The 18,057-nt window shown below is 36.5% G+C and overlaps 1 protein-coding gene across 5 annotated transcripts in view; it reads right to left on the bottom strand.

Annotated features, from left to right (window-relative positions):
• Positions 1–13,629: 13,629 nt before the first annotated feature.
• The window catches only part of ntng1a (netrin g1a), a 73,631-nt gene continuing 69,203 nt past the window's right edge, over positions 13,630–18,057 (bottom strand). For all 5 annotated transcript variants that reach the window (XM_043227038.1, XM_043227040.1, XM_043227042.1 and 2 more), the window contains one exon: positions 13,630–15,237. In XM_043227038.1, the coding sequence (XP_043082973.1) occupies positions 14,990–15,237 (248 nt within the window). In that variant the 3' untranslated portion in view covers positions 13,630–14,989. The remainder of the gene's footprint in view (positions 15,238–18,057) is intronic.

The raw sequence follows: 18,057 nt of genomic DNA, 5'->3' as shown, positions 1-18,057 counted from the left end.
GATGAAATGAAGTTTTCCGCGTGTTCAGACCGTGTTGAGGTGACAGACTCTATAATCACAGAAAGGTCGCGTCAGGAAACAGTCAAAGCGCTGGTTTGTCTCAAATGGTTAGATGAATGTGCACTCACAAAGGAATATTTATTTATTTCCGATCCGAGAAGAGACTTAGAAGAGAAAAATTCTAAGGAATACAGACAAATGGCTGAAAAGCTTCAAGCCGGCAGAGCACAGATATACACTCCTATGTGCCTATAAAGCAGTCCAGTGTAAAGCGTCTCCATTTATAACTGGCTTCATGTTATGCTTTGATCGAACATAAAGACGGACCTTTTTTTTTTTATTGTTTTACTTATTTTGTCTTCCCAAAGAGCTATGTATTGTAACATCGTCAGGAGATTTTGTTTTTGTTTTTGTTCCTGTAAATTGAGAAACTATATGTAGAGTAAAAAGGTAAATATTTATTGATTTATAGGTCTTTATCTGTGTTATAATGAATTTATAATGTGAATAAGGTATTGATCCGTCGTCCCATTGTGTGAACTCTGTCTCAGTGTAGCACAGTGTAACACCACTAAGTGGCAGCAGCATTACCAGGTGCTTCTCATCTTCATCCTATCACCTCATAGATCCTTTTTTATCATCATTGCATCTACGAACATCTGAATATAGGTGTTTTTACACCTCCCAACACTGGCTGCTAAAATAATGTTTTTTGGGGGAAATTAGCTTATATATATATATATATATATATATATATGTATGTGTGTGTATATATATATATATATATATATATATATATATATATATATATATGTATGTATGTATATATATATAGTGTGTGTAGTTTTTTCTTACCTTAAAAAAATTACACATTTTTTAGTTCATTTCATGAAACAAAAATGATTTTGTGGTTTCAATTCGAGCTCAAAAAGCATACAAAATAATACATTCAACATCCTAAATGCTAATTGCAGTAGCTTGCACCATAATCCATTAATTAACATTCAGCAATTCTGTTCAAAAGTTTCCCACCTAATAACTTTGATGTACGCTCAGCTCATAAATACCATCATCCTGACATGATTTAAAGGCAGCGTAAGGCCCGGTGATATTTAAAGATTCAGTATTTTCCTGTGATGCCGTATCAGTTCTTTCCTCTCTGAGAGGAAGCGTTGTTATGTCACAGAGGATTCGGATAGATTAACTTCTCATTAGGAAAATCGCATTTACCAGCTGTTTACGGCACAGTCAAAAATCGCCTCTACCTCTCCCTCCCTTTATTTATAAAGGTTAAAGGTCGGTTTTAGCATTGCCGTTTTTTTTTTTTTTTTCTTTTGGGCATTGACTGAAAGAGGATTTTTGGTCTGGCACCGAAATCTGGGGCGAAATCCGTGCCCGAGGCAGATTATGGTCTTCTCCTGGGTGCGCGGTTCCCTACACTCTAACTGCGAGCGGTAGAATTGGTTTTCTAAGCTTTCTCACCGGTAATCTGTTCCCACTCCTCTCTCCCCAGAGATGAACCCTGACAGGACGGATTTAACAGGCTTCCACACATCGTTATATATTTATATACGGCAGAGTCTGTTTCAACACAGAGTTGTGGGCCACTAATCACCCTGCGATCTCTAACCTCGAAGGAAAGGGATTTCTGCCTCTGTTTCGTTTTATCCACTCATACCTTAATAATCATATTCTCCAGTCTTTATCTAGATGTCTTGCAGACTCCGGTGGGAACGCAATTAAGTCAACCACTTTTTGCAGCGTTGAGAGTCTCTAAATGTATCGTGCTTAAACCGTACTGTCTTTTTAGTAACATTTTTGTGTGTAGTAATTGCATTTGGGACATTTCGCGACAATTTCCGGGGCTATTAAATGAGCAAAAAGCCATATTTACTGTATGTAGGCAACCTTGAGTAACTGAAAGTCGGTACTCTGAGGGCTCATGGGTAATGATCTGTTGTCCACTCAAGCCAAAGACAAGCCTGGCCGTAATGGAAACGGCCGCAGTGGCCTAACCTGTAGCAGTGCAATCCGAGTGTCCTGCAGCGCCACCTAGCTGCTGTATCGCACTTCAACTGTATATATGTACAGAAAGTTACAATAAAATGTATATTGCTTCTTTTTGCAAATTGTTTCGTAGCCTTTTGTGCAGAAAAAACTTGGGGTGGGATGTCGTACAAATGGCTGGTTAATCTGACCAATCAAATGAATGAAATTGAAACAGTGTCAAAACATAAAAACTGAAAACCGTGTCAAAACAGAAAAATAGGAAAGAATATGAACTGTCTGCTTTTAATAATATAATCAAAAGTAACCAATGGTTTGTTAAACCCACCTGTAAATATTCACTATATACTTCTACTGATGTACAGAAAACTATAACATCAATTTTATTTATTTTTTCAAATTAGCTGCAATGGCAAAAAAATAAATAAATGTTTAGGTTTTATCTACTACACACGATTTTATTCATTAAACAAAAAAATTAATAGTTGTAGTTTTATTAAATGATAACAGCATTACAGGTTTTTTTTTTACATTATTTCGAAATGTTTTTTCACAAATAATCATTATTTGAACAGTTTTTTGTTAATATTTAGAATTATCATGATATTGTAAATTATAAAGTCATGTTATTTATTAGTAATATATATATATATATATATATATATATATATATATTAGTAGTATATATATATATATATATATATATATATACACACACACAAACACACACATATTAGATCAGTTTTATTTATTTATATTAAGTTATTTGAAGCATCCAATTTTTCATTTTGTGTTTTTTTTATTTAATGTTTTTAAAATTATAAGATAATATTGAACTTAATTTTATCTAATTCTAATTAACAGTAAAACATGTTGAATTAAATCAGAGTTTCTAGTTTTAGGTAGTACAACAACAAAATAAATCTTTAATGCACAATGCAAAGTTTCTTGAGACCTCTGTATTTCAGCAGCAAAAAAAAAAAAGTGTCAGTCCTCAAGGTTGGCAGACTTATGTATTCATGTATGCGGCTAGAAAGCGAACTAAGTTGCTGTCAACTTTCATATTCATCTAGGAGTGTGTGTGTTTAAAGCAGAGATTAAAACAGTGCCAGTCCCCATCTGTGTGAGCTTACGAGGAGAACACATTCCCAAGAAGACGATGGGGTCATTCGGCTGGTGATGAGATGCTCGAGGTGTCTGCTGAGACTCAATCTATCGCCTCAAAGCAATGTCTGTCCGTCCCACCTGCAGAAGAAAGCTGCAGATGAGGATTGATTTACAGAAAAGTCCTGACTGCGGCAGAAGTCCCAAGCCCCTTCATCCCCTCTCTCGGCTCCTGAGGTAAACACTCATTTGCTGGTATAAATATAGAGAAACCAAGCCTAGAACTAAAACCAAGACGTGGTAAACCACATCAGAAGTGACATCTATCCACAAAACAAACTGCTTTTACATCCCCCATCCCTCCATCGAGATGAAACCATCTTTGACATTTAACGAAACGCGCTGTTTTTGTGTTTTTCTCATATCGAGTGAGCCGCACCTTTGCCCTTCTTGGTATTTTGATTATTATTCAACGATCTGCAGAGGATATTGTTTTTAATAATGGAGCGCTCGTAAAAGCTCATAGTATTTGTTTTTTGGCCACCGTGGCTGGTAGACGTCTCGGTGAAGATCCATGTTGGGCAGCGTTTGCGGCAGGGGCCATCTGGGAGCCGTCAGCGGAAAAGGCAGAGCAGACGTGTAAATATCAAGCCCTACGCCCCGCATCCACACACCCGCATGCAGTTCCCTGATGCTTTGATAGCAACGTCACTGATCCGAATGCTTTCCTCCATCTTGTAAGCCATTTCAGAAAAATACGACTCCTTAATTACATATAGTCACCACTGTTGCCAAAAAAAACATGACATTTTGGAGTATAACAACAATTTTTTACAGCGCATTAATCTTACAAATTATTACATAACTCTTATTTTGCTGCTTTATGATATTTTTTTTCTTGTAGGATGGTTAGGACACACTCAAGTACGCTACTGCATCGGTGACAGCCGTGAGAGCCAATAAGGTTTGTCTGGGGTTGTTTATGCTCCGCCTTTTTTCCTTATATGGTGTGGTGCATGTGCTTACTGAGCTCACTGCAACATTCAACTTTCTTATGTACAAGCTTTTGGAGGAGCATGATAATAAATGGTATGGTATTTTTTTTTGAACCCGTATTAAGTGATATTTAATCACATTTGTGACCTTGGACCACAAACAAGTCGTGAGGATTAACTTTCTAATATTGAGATTTGTAGAACATCTGAACATGTAATAAGCTTTCCATTGATGTATGGTTTGAGATTTTTGAAAATCTGTAATCTGAAGGCGCAAAAAATCATTTAAAGCTTTTAAATTTGTTCAAATGAAGTTCCTAGCAGTGCATATTTTCATGAAATTAAATTTGCGATAGGAGATTTACAAGATACCTTCATGGAACATGATCTTTGCTTAATTTACTAATGATTTCTGGCATAAAAGAAAAATCTTACATTTTCACCCATCCAATTTTTGTTGGCTATTGCTACAAACGCATGATACTTATGACAGGTATTGCGTTCCAGGATCACATTTAATAATTAATTTTAGAATACTGTTACATTTTGTAAAATTTAAATGTTTTGTTTCCCCCCCCTTATAAATAGAGAATAACTATAAATAATTATAAATAGAATAAACATAAAAAGAGCATGAACGCCAATTTTACCTGTAAATGCCTGATGTTTAATTTATGGTAACCAAAAAATATACATATATCTTCTTAAAATTAGATTTTTTTTTGAAGGATCAATGAACTGTCCCGTTGTTAGGCTTTATAGGTGTCTCAAGGTTTACTCTATATTTCAGCAAGACCCAATCACAAATATAACTGCAAAGGACTGCAATAAACCCCCGAGGCCCCCAGGACCGTTTAATACCGCATTCTCTGAACTGAGCACGTGGACTTACAGCATGATAGAGTTCATCAGAATCCATCAACAGCAGATCTCTGCGTATCACACACCGACAGAGTCTCGCGTCTATCCGCCACTTGAACCCGATAAGATAAGACCATCTCTGCAGTCTTTTAAAAGGAAACTGCTGTCTGCAGCGAGCAGAATCTTGCCAGTGATCTGCCGAAGCTCTCAGTGGAGAGATGTGCCATCTTTCACCCTGCCTTTTATAATGTCTAGCTTTCACGTATCAGCTGGTGAGAAAAGAGACGCTTTCAGTCTGTTCTGCTACCGGATCCTGACACGTGTTGCTCTGCAGAGTCCAGGAAACCTGATTCAAAACATAGATATTGACTGGTAATAACATTTACAGCCATTTCAAGTCAGGTTGAAATATAATTTCTTTTGCTGTTTTAGGATTTAAAACACTAAACGTGCCCACACAACTGGTCTGGGTTGATCTGACATCTTTATTCATGCTTTTAACCCTAAGGTTGTCGGTCCTAGGCGTTTCGATCAACTTCTGTACTTTCAGGAGGATTATGAGATGGGAAAGGTGCTCGTTTCTATTTGGTTCCTGAAGAGCCAGACGCTGTGGCTGTGTCAAATCCCTCACGCGCTTCCCGAATGCCTCCAGGTATATTCCACTTTCATTTGTCATCCAGAAATATGATGGCATCAGCCATTCTCTTCAACTCCACAGAGAGCGTTTTTCATAACAGCGCTGGAAGACATTGACAATAAAAAATCCACCAATCACTTTTGGAGACCTGAGAAGTCATCGCGACCTAGGTTTACATTTGGAGGTTTTTAATGAAATTCTTGATTCAAAATAAAATCTCACGTTCGACTGTTTTACGTTCAGACAGAAAATATTTCTTTGCTTTTTGTATACGAAGGACGACGCGTATGACTTTTATTTTAGTTTCTTCGCAAAACAATACAATTCTAAAGCACTGGTTGTGATTCTTTTTTGTAGCAGTTTTTGTTTCAGCTTGTCTTTCTTTGACTTTTATTTTGTTGTTTGAGCTCCTGTGAGTCTTTTATTCTGCATATTATTCAAAAGATCATGATTTTATGGCGCTCTTGTCATGTTTTGTAGCTTGACAGCTTCGGTTCTCATTCACTTTTATTATACTGAAAAGCAGAGCAAGAAAAAAAACGCATCTTTTGTGTTGTAGAGAAGAAAGGAATAACACAGAAATGGGGTGAGGGTAAATAATGAATTTTAATTTTTCGGGGTGAATTTTTCCTTAAATTTTCATTTTATTTCACAACAACGGTGCAAAAATACAGTTGTGTTGATGTTGTCCTCTTAAAATGCTTTGGCATGTTAGTGGTACACTTTTAAATTGATAATATTCACAAGATTATACTAAAGTCCGCAGCTCAGAATCTGTGACCTTTGGATTGGTTTTTTGTTGCATTGAGCTGCATTTGTGAAAAAAAAACATGTGCGTTTATAATAATATCCCGGGTTGCACCATATGTCGTTCATAGAAAAAAAACCCACTTCCCTTTTTTCTTGACACTTTTGAATATCTGTCTGTGTGCATAATGCAAAATCCATGGAGAACAACTGCACAGTCGGGAGTGTTGGCAGTCAGACAAGAAGCACATGAAATTACAGTGTTTGTATTCCCCGTGGCTCGGATTTTAGAGCCAAGAGCTGGTTTATTAGCCAAAAACCTCACATTGCCAAACGTGACTAAAGGTAAGTAAGATCTGTATCTTTTCGACTTGTTCTAAAGGCTGAAGCCAGTTTCAGATAATGCAGGTTTCTTGCCAGTTCCGCTGGCAAATCTGGCATTGGTGCTTACGTTTGTTTCACAAAGAGAAGTGATTAAATAGAAAGCGAATTGAGACTTTTGCTGACTCGCAAGCGATCTCATCGATGCCTCGAAATGCAACCTATAAGCTCACTGGAAATACGTGCCTCTACATCCATTTTTGCGAAACTATCAAATTCTGAACGGCTGCAAAATGTACCTCAAGCAGCGAATTTATCAAACGACAATAAAAATGTTGACATTATCCTTTTTTTTTGCAAATGAAATACTGTTCAATGAAATCCTGAACAAAATAAGTATTACAGTTTTCACAAAACTATTAAGCAGTAAAAGTGATTCCAACACTGATATTGATAAGAAATGTTTTTTTTTTAGCAACAAATCAGCACAAAAACCTGCTGAAAATAAATACAAATATTTTAAAAAAGAACATATAAAAGGTGCTTTAAATAATTTTAAAATAGCACTGCACCATAATGTCATAAAAAAGGTAAGCTTATTTTATTTCCATTATTAAAATGGAAATAAAACAATTGTTTTCTGTTTAAGTTCAATGTAAAAAAAAAATTAAATAACTTGCTTTATGATAAGTAATAATTTTGCTATTAGCCTGGATGTTACACTAATAACCCTGTAATTGAAACATCAGCATAACAGTATATTTTCTAAAAATATATAAATAAAAGTGTTATGATTTCCACAAAACCGATTCAACATTGGTAATAAGGAACGTTTCTTACCAAATGAGTACCAAATGAGCACATTAAAATAAATACCTTCTGAAGGATCATGTGACACAGAAGAGTATTAATGCTTAAACAATATTGGCCAGAGTTTTTTTTTTTCGAGGTCTGCAGCAGCTCATGTAGTTTCAGCGGCATCTCTGTGCGTGCTCCACTAGCGAGAGCCGCCGTCCCCCCGGAGAGAAACGGGGAGGACTGCATTAGCCTAATAACGGACATCTGGTGGCCATTCATTACCTTGACCATCCTTGATGTCCTCGACCCGGAATGTCATTTTTCGCTTTGTAAAGATCCAACTTTGGTCAGATCAACAAAGGAGACGGTGGAGAGGAGAGCAGCTTTGCAGGGAGGGCAGAGGGATGCTGGCGAGATGTTCATTAGCTGAGTGTCTGCTTGTCGCGGGACGTCTTAGAAGCGCTGATCAGAGAGAAGGACGAGAGGCTCTGATCTCCCGTGACCTCTGATTAACTGAAGGGATTTTTGCACTTGTGCAACACGGGACCTTTACTTTTTGAAATCAGCTTTATGAACACGACTGCTCTGTCCCTAAAACGAATATAGTAAATAGAAACCTAAACATCTAAAATCAAAACCCAATGTCCTCAAATATTAATGCTTAAAGTAATAACAGTGTTCAACCAAAACATCGACACACAGTGTATTTTGGGACAAGTGTCAGAGGTTGTTGTGTGTACAAAACCTAAATGCGGTTGCTAGGTAGTTGAATACGTGCTTTGGGTGGATCATAGGGTTTGGACAAAACGGTAAATCTTCCCTTAGCAAACACCACTTACAATGCTTCCTTTCTATAGTGGAGCGCTCTTTAGTCGTGTGAGATTGCTTTGGCCTTGAGCATGATCAAAGACCGTCTCGGTCATTTATAGTAACGTAGAGCTGTTAAACGCACTGAAATCCAGAATAATATACAATTTAAAAGAAATTCACACTGCTGTTTCTTTAGCGTTTTTTGAAGCGAAGCTGAAAGACAAAAATTATATTGCAACTATGAATATCTGTCGCGTGGCTATTTAAAACGTGAGGGTTATTCCTATTTTGCTGTACATTTTTAAATCCCAGTCTATTTTCGTTAAAATTGAAACTATTAAAAATGGAGTTTGGTGATAAAAAAAAGTAAAATAACATAAAAAACTAAAATGTTAGCCTAAAATTAATAGTTAATGCAAGATAAGAATTAAATTAATAATTACTATATATAACAGTAATAATAATAATAATAATAAAGCATATATTGCAACTACATTATAATAATAAATACATAATTTAAAAAAATAACACTGGACCAATCATATATCAATTATACATTAAAATTCAATTCATCTTTTAGATTAACATCTCAAATGAAAAATACTTTAACTTTGGAAATATTGTTTTAACTGGCAGTCAATTTATAGATTTATCCAAAAACTATTTTTGCGATACCCTAAGAAACAAGCAAATAAACAAACAAACAATAACAGAAAGTAACTTTTATTGAGTACGATGTATACAAATATCAGCAATGGATTTTATTAATTTCATTTAGATTTGTGATTGAGACCGACTAGAGCACATTTCTCCTGTTTAAACATGATTATATTTAACATAAACACAGAGCAATCAAAGTTCAATTTCAAAATGTACCACATAACAGAGATGACCAACATATACAACAGAGCCAGTGTTTTTGTCCTTTTTTTTTTTTAAACATGGCTGCCAGACCGATCATGAAACAGAAAGTAGTTGCTCTAATGAGAAGAGTATAAAACCATTCGTTTCTAACCCTGATCCACATTGTTATTTATAACTACGAGTGTGTGTGCGCACACATCCATCCATTGAAATTACATCCACAATGTCTGGTGTTCACACTTCTTGCTTATCTACCTCTGGAAAGGGCATGCCGTAGGTCTAAATAATGCATTACATCTTTAGTTTATCTTGGCCATACTGCAAAAGAAGTCTATTTCCCCACTGCCGGAGAAAATATGCTTGCAGTGCTGCTAAAGTGTCAGTGTGTGTGTACCTCTGAGACACCGAGAGAGAGAGAGAGAGAGAGAGAGAGCGATACACAGCAATATACCTCTTGTATATTTGGATCTCAGAGTTTTGTATTCTGGAGAGGTGTGAAAAACTAACTTGGAAAATGGCAAGAATAATCTTCAGTCATACACCTGCCTCTGCCCCGGGGACTCGTCCGTGCCAGGAAATATTTTTATTTTTATTTATATGCATTCGTCACATGAGGCTAGGTGGCTTAATGAAGTTGTGCTGGAGTAATCTGGGCCGTATTAGCTGATCAAGTGTAGAAACGGTTTGGTCCGCAATTCTTCTGTAATGAAAACACTATTTAAATGCGCAATAAATCACAGAATAAAGTTACTTGGTGTACCTTTTTCTATTTCAACACCGTATATATCAGCCCACTCCTTTAAGTAACTAGTTTACCGCTACTTTAATATCTCTTTTATCACGCCATCTTCTTGTATTTAATCACAAGCGGTGCCGTCCTGCCAAGTTATCGTTAACGTCAACTAAAGTGTTACATTTAGTCATCTTTAGGCTAAACAGATTCATAAAAACAACATTCTATGACTAGCTCACCACCGGATCCTCTTCAGTGAATGAGTGCTGTCAGAATAAGAGTCCAAAAGGCTCTCAATAATTCAGAAGTAATCCACATCGATGAACTTTTTCCCAGCCATCGACGAGATATCTTGTCAATTAGGTTACAACGCTTCCCCGCAAAAAGTTGTGTTTTTTAGGTGTTTTTTTACGGTGAGGAAATCCCTAACGCATGCTCTGTCTTGAAAAAAAAACTTGCTTAAAAAAAGGATGATTGTCATAAATGTATTGCATTATTTTATTATAAACGTATTTTGCTTGAAAATGCAGTACTTTTATAAAAAAAGGACACTTTTGATAAAAAAATTTATTACAGTTTTTTTGTCCGAAATGTTGGATCTGCATTCAAGTGATAATAAATCATAAACTTATTAAAGTTGGTTCTATATTTTGATTTATATTATGCTCATATATGCATAGCAGAAAATATTCTAAAGGCCGTCAAATTTCTGTGAAAATCATCAAAAATGCTGGCGGTGGCTGGCAACTTTTTAAAAAAATGCTGGTGGGGGAAAAAGTTGTGAAGTAAAAAGCTGTGTTTTTTAAAAAAACTAAAACATCAAGATGATTTCAACTTAAATATTATGAGTACCTAACCTATATAAATACTTCCTTCAGTGGATCCACCATTTAGAACTTTTTAAAAATTGTCCCGTTTTGAATTTTTGAAAACTACGTTTGTGCACACAGTTCTAAGTGAATGAAAACATGCCGGTAATGCTGCACACAAAGTGAAATGAAATGAAATGAAAAGAGGACCAGTCGGACAAATCACTGCAGATTAGGGTCATGCAAAGGAGGGATTTGGAGAAATTAATCATTGAGAAAATCGTTTGGGAGTAGTCTCATCTGATGGCACCCATTCACTGCAGAGGATCCAGTGGTGACCAAGTGGTGTAATGTCAAATTTCTCCAAAACGTTCTGATGGAGAAACAAACTCATCTACTTTTTGGATGGCCGGTGTGAATTAGCGTATTATTGTTTCAGCGTTCATTGTGTTTTGATCATCTCATAGTTGAGCGGCTTTTGAATAGATCGTGTAAATTGCCACTTGAAAGATTTGTTATTGTGAACACCAAAGTGCTGTAATAGACTCGATACGATTCCCATTTTTCCCTCACCTTTTATGTGTTTAAAAACATTGAAGGTTACGAGTAATGAATTTTTGGTCATTCATATTCCACACAAGCTTTCGGTCCGCAGGGTTTCTTGAACTTCCATAAATGTTCCGAGTTCTATTAAAATGTTCTTTCATATTATTCTTTGTGCTGGTGCTTCTACCTACATTCGTCTGACTTTTTCTTGTTATTGAAATGAATTCATGCCAAACAATCTTGAAGACCTTTTACATTTCCACAATGGTTTGACCTTCAGGATTCTCCAGCGCTCACACATTCTACAGTGCTATACTTCATTCATGTATTCTACCTTTAGCGTGCAAACATGAACCCGTCCACCTTGTTTTCGCTCTTCATACAATAGGCTGAGCTTCTCCATTCCATCAAATCTGACAAATGAATGTCTTCTTGCAGCCAAATACCAAAATGCAGTGTGGTCTCTCTTTAGAAAGCCTGAGTTTTTGCAGAGATATTCCCATTAGCAGCAGAGGGAACAATATCACCATTGCTCCTCCAAGAGAAGGACTTAGATGCGGAGCCAAAGTTATGCTTTTGTTCTGGGAAGAAAAGCGAGACGCTGAATGGTGGATAATGATCTTACCGAAGCCAGTCGGTCATCTGAGTTTAGCAGTTCTTTGGGTAACCTTGGTTCACTTTTCCTCTGTGTTGTTGTGACTTTATCATTTCAAATGGGTTATCCCAGAAATATGTTATTATGTGTGTTATGGTGATATAAGCTGATAAACGTGTGCAACACTGCGAGTCTTACACTCAGCGGGAACCCATAAATCAAAAGCCTGAAGTGGACAACGTTAAAAGAATCCTCAGTTTTTCATTCCCGTTATCAATAAAAAAGTTGAACGCGCCTGGAGTAAAAAAAAAAAAATCATGTTTACTGAAGCTAAACTTCTTAACAAATGGAAAAGCTGATTTAAAAATCAATAGGCTGCCTTGTTCAAGGGCAGATTAACTCCAGATTCAAGAAAAAAGTTTGACGTAGCTTTAAAAAAATAGAACTAAATGTAATAATGTATGCAGAAATAAAAACACCCACCGGATCTATTTAGAAAATAATCTGCAGTATCTCTGCTCCTATAAATAGGAGTGAACAACTGGAACGATGCAGCTGATTTTGGCTGAGCCTGTTTGCTGGCATGGTTCAAAGAATTTGTTGAATACACAGTGGATCTGCTGAGTATATAGATGCACTGAATTGTTTATTCTCTTTGTCAGTGTTGCATATGTCTGCCTTGATAAAGAGAGCGTTGCATTTCTGAACCAATATAACACAAATGTACACCATGGTGAACTCTACTTTTCTTAGCCAGGGAATAACTACAAGAGTGTCTCTGGACTACTTGATCTTTTTTAGGGTGTGTGGTTAAAAAAATGTGCAAAAATAACTTTTTTATTTTGCTTATATGAATGGATAAATGTTTTAGGTTTTCCTATACAAAAATGTGCATCTCTTATTATTTAATGTTGCATATACATATATATATATATATATATATATATATATATATATATATATATATATATATATATATATATATATATATATATATATATATATATATACACCTGTACCACTGCATTATTGCAGGGATTGCCAATAATTATTCAGCTATAAAGGTGTAATATATTGGGTCGTGAAAGTTTAAAATTTTTTTCAAAACAACCATAATTTCAGTAAATAATACTGCCATTCCTATGTAAAGAACCACATGACAAAGTTCATTATTTGATCACTTGTGTTGAATTTTCAGAATGATATACGATGTGGACTGGTTTACAACCGACACGAAAGTGCAATATTACTTAATCAACATTTCTTTTGTTTTCAAAGCGGATGCACAAACGCATAAAAAAACGCACACAAACACAAGATTCATAAATTAGTACCCAGTTACTAAGAACCGCTGCAGATAAAGACAAATGTTTCTGGAGCATCTCCTTCGAAATGAATCATTTAGCAGGCCTGTATTGTCACACACTTTATAATCGTGAAAAAGGCTGTAAAACTTTCTGCTTAAAACAAACCCGTGCGATAGATGGGCAGTTTACTCACAGGCAAGACCGACTCCATAAAACAGGCTCTCAAACAGACATCGATAGCTGTTAATATTTAATTCTGCCCATCCGATAATGCGTTTCACTGAAACAAATCATTACTGTATTGAATTTGAGATAAATGGTGTGCAGAAAATTCTGAGGCTTAAAGCATTTTCCACTATTCTGCAAAGTATGCAATTTATATGCATGTGTTATATAAAGACATATGCGATTATTTATCACGCTTTTATAGCAAGGGCTATTTAGATTCTTGGTTCTGCAATAAAAGACACATAAAACAGTACAACACAGCTACGTAAAGTCCTTTTAAAGTTTTATTCACTTAAATTTCTCAGTGTTAAAGCAACAAGAAAACATTTAGAATGTCCTTTGGTGTGATTTTCTTTTTTACATGTCAGTATATATACTGTATGTAAACTGATATTCTTTGATGCCAGCACGTTGCCAATATACTTTAGGAAAACTTCACAATCCAACTGAAGAGGAAAAAAAAAGTGTAACCGAAATAAAATGAATTTCAGACCAACATAATCAGATATTTAATTCATTATGCACCTTGATTGAACGCACTAAAATGTTGCCCTTAAACACATTTCAGCAATAATACAAAAAAGTATATGTTCTACATTATCTTTACTCTGTCAAGAAAATAACTTCTGTATTAATACAAAAATTAAATACACTGATGACTGTCTAAGCACTTCATCTTGTTTGGGTGAAAACATACATCTTTGACCGTGGCCTCAGCAAACAGTCCGTCACATTTCAAAGTCATGGGTTTTTCAGTTCTATTTTTTGGAGGATAAGGGGTGCGCCACATGAGCGTGACTAACTTCACACAGACTGAAAGGAAAACCAAAAAATGATATATACTAAAAAAAAAAAAATATCAAGGGTTACAGAATAACATTCACAAAAGCACAGGGTGGAGGAAGGACGGGGCTTTTGACACAAAGGACACTCTAAAGTTTAGTTTTGAAGGTGGGGTGGGAAGTGTTGGCGGGACGAGCTCAATTCGAAAGCGGATCAAATGTGACAGTCTGAACAGATTTCCTTATATCCACAATGCACTGACAGCAAAGAATGCTTGTTTCTTTTTCTTTACTTGAGTCTTTTTCCATATCTTTTTTTTTTTTTTTTTAATTGCCAGTTCGGACAGTTTTCCATCGCTCCTTGTCACAATAGCCAAAAGCAGTCTACAGCCAACATGATACCCAGAATGGCTCAGGTGAGGGGCGGCAGCTGGCTTTACTTGTACATGCCGCTGGCTGAACGCAGCTCCCGTTGCCTTGGTGATAAAGGGAGGAAAGGGATGAGTCTTGTCCGCTCCAATCCCTGTCGCTCTCTCGTTCTGTTAGGGGAGTGAGTATCTATTATGGCTTAGTTCACGTCTCTACTTCCTCTTATTTGCTTCATGAAGCATATGCTCAGGTAAATTCTATAAATAACACCTTGATGTTTTTTTTTTTTTTTTTTTACTTTTAGATTTTTATATTGAATCAATTTTTATAAATACTATTTTTATTGATGTATTATTTATTGTCATCCTCAGAAATTTCGCTTTGATATTTGGGCACATTCCACATGGCCGGCCGAGTGTCGGTGGGTCTGGTGCGCTGCTCATACAGAAGAAGCTGGACAATCGGAGATCTGCCCCTCAAAGGATCCGGCAGATCTCCACGAGGAAAACGGGACCCAGGACGGACAGCAGCGAAAGCAGGATCAGCCCAGGGGGGCGGAGGGAAGCCTGGCCCGAGTCCGACCCTCCGCAGCCGCCCGGCTCGTTCTCGCACCGCGGTTTCTCGCACAGCAGGCCGGTGAACGCCGGAGGACACTGACAACGGATGTTGTTCACACACACGCCGCCGTTTTGGCAACGCAGAAGTTCGTTGTCGCACACCCGGGCTGTGGCATTGAGAGGAAAAGGGTAAGCAGAAGACAAAAACCCACACACACACACACATATATAGGCTACACCCAAACAAGTATGAACACTTCTATGATTACATAGAGCTCTATCCTGAGATATCACATATTCATCTATTGCTGAAAATAGACAGAAATAGTCAATACAAAGTGCAGGCAAAGTATTGATTGAAATGAATCACAAGTAGAAAACCGAATATCATTATTAATAGAAATTCATAAGCAAAAAATATTAATAGATTTTTTTTCTTACAGAAAATTGAACTCTTGAGATTTGATTAAAAATGTTCCAAAAAGCATCCCTGCTCAAGGGCCACCTCAAACTAAAAGAGAATGCCTTCTGCCGTTAACCCAAACCATTAACACGGCAGAGCTTTCTCCAAATCCCTGACAATGACTTGCATTCCCCTCAGGTGTATCAGGTGCATTTAACAACAGGGACACTCGGGCCAGACCTCGGACGTAAGCTGTTGAGCAAGCTTCAGGCAAACAAATTCCAGCACAAACTAGCAAAACCAACAGAGACAAATAAAAACAAATGAACAAGCCATGCCTCTCACGTCTTCATCAAAGCACTGTAATCCTGCCGATTGGAAAATAATCATCTAACGCACAAACGCTGACCTCTATCAGTTTGCGAGGAATGGTTCTGAGGTCTTGTGCGTCGCAGCATCTGTTTAATGGCTGTTACTGAGCTATTTTGGGCTGGACTGAGCTGACAGGAAGAGCTGGATGATAGAGAGAGGAGGTGTAACTCTCCCAGTCATAACAGGCTGATTAGGGAGCTGGCAGAACTACATGGTCTCCAGCTTCTCTCTCTCCATCTCCTGTGTGAATACGGGCTTTATGGTTGAGTCAGGGAAAAATGAGCCCCTGTTTGTGTCCATAATTCCCTCTGTTCATCACTGCCGAATCTTTTTACGATGTAGATCAATCGCTCCCAAGTGAAAAACCACACTCGTACCACAAAACAAGACCCAGAAATTGTACCTGCAAGATGAACAAGCTATTTGAATTATTGGTGATTAACATGCATAAAGACTGAATGGGTTCAATTAATATCAGTCTCGTTATTATTTGCAGGCAAATCATAATTTTATTAATGTTTAGAACAAATTTAGTTCAAATAATAATAGTTAAATTAAAATAAGTTAAATAATAATTAATTACTTAAGAAAAAACAAATGTTAAGGAATATTTGTATCAAAAATTGTTAAGATATAAGTATATAATGTATTTTGACAATAATTGCCTGTAAATTATGATGTTAAAATATTTTTTTAACCCATTATTTGTTTCAGATTTTTCAGTCCAATCTGTAAAGACTACTTAAATTAGAGGAAATATATAAGGAATATAAGGAAATATGTCAAAATTTAAAAATGACAATAAATGGAATATAGTGCAAAAGTAGAGTAGAAACATTGAAATAAAACCTAAAATGTACTTTAAGAACTTTAAACAGTAATAATATTTAATTTACAACTTTATTTTTTTTATTCTGGTGTAGTCATGACCTGACCATCAAGTGTCTGTGAGCACATTTTTACCATGTCTTGTCTGCCCTTTAAGAAACAATAAAGAAATGATGAATGAAAATGACAGATTCTTTATCGATTCAGTGTTCCAGAACTCCTACATTGCTCAAAACACATTTAGACTACTGTAGATGTTTTCTATTATAAATGAATTGATTCTTTACAAGTGTATGGAATATTGACTGTTTGCAATTGAGACATCAATGCTGTCTTTAACCAAACTGTTCATGAAATGGAGATTGTACAGAAAGAAGTAAGAGGTAATGAGTGGATTGTGTCTGTGGAAAGAGTTTTAGAACACCTCCTCTTTGAGGGAAAGAGAGCAAATTGATCGATTGCCTTTTCCACAACTGTGGCCTTTGGCAAGAGTGTTCTTGTGCTTCATCTGAAGAAAGACTTAAAAGAGGCACAGTTTTGCAGGTAATGTATCTCTCAAGAGTTTGGGTCTTTTTGCTTCACCCTGTGAGTTCAACTCTTTCTGTCTCCTCAGTTTGATATCCCCTGATGACCAGGAAAAGGTGCTGAGGCAAGAAGAGCAGCGTCAGTGATTTATAGCTGTTATGGGTGCTAACAAACACCTTTACCTTCCAATGGAGAGGGGCATGGAAACTATTTACTTTGCTGTTGGTCCTACAAACAGTTTAACCCCTATAGCCTACATCATGCTCCCTAGAGCCCATGCACATCTAACACAAATATAAGCACCTATTTTAAGTGCGCAACAGAAGCTCTGTATGTTTAAAGCATGTGCATTCACAAGCAGGAAAAACATGCTCAACATCCAATTCTGCATTCGCAATTTGCCTCCATGTAAATAAACGGTAATAAGAGAATAAATCAAGCAATTTACTGGGTTTGCTTTTGATAAGAGGGATAATATTTATTGAGAACAGCAGTAGATTGCATGGTGCTCTGGAAAGAAAAGGCTTATTTGAAGAAAGATTCTAGCTTTAATTGCATACTGAAATCTGCATACAGATGGACGGGATCAGAAAAATGAGCATTAGATTGCATTTATCACACACATTATGGTCATTTGGGACTTTGAATGAGACAAATTCAACAAACTTAAATCTCTTGTCTAGGAAGTCTAACAACATCAAATTAAAATGGTTATGGTGCTTTACTTTAGTTGCATACCATCGGCTCAAGACACATGGTAATGCATCTTCATGCTGGTGAATGATAGATGTGTATAAAGAGCCACGTCTCTTTATTTCTGTCCAATATATTTCCCAGAACAAACAGTAATGGGAGTGTA

Source organism: Puntigrus tetrazona, chromosome 24 (assembly GCF_018831695.1).
Source record: "Puntigrus tetrazona isolate hp1 chromosome 24, ASM1883169v1, whole genome shotgun sequence".
Lineage (NCBI taxonomy): Eukaryota > Metazoa > Chordata > Actinopteri > Cypriniformes > Cyprinidae > Puntigrus > Puntigrus tetrazona.
Note: the sequence above shows the minus strand (reverse complement) of the source record. Positions and strands in the feature narration are given on the sequence as shown.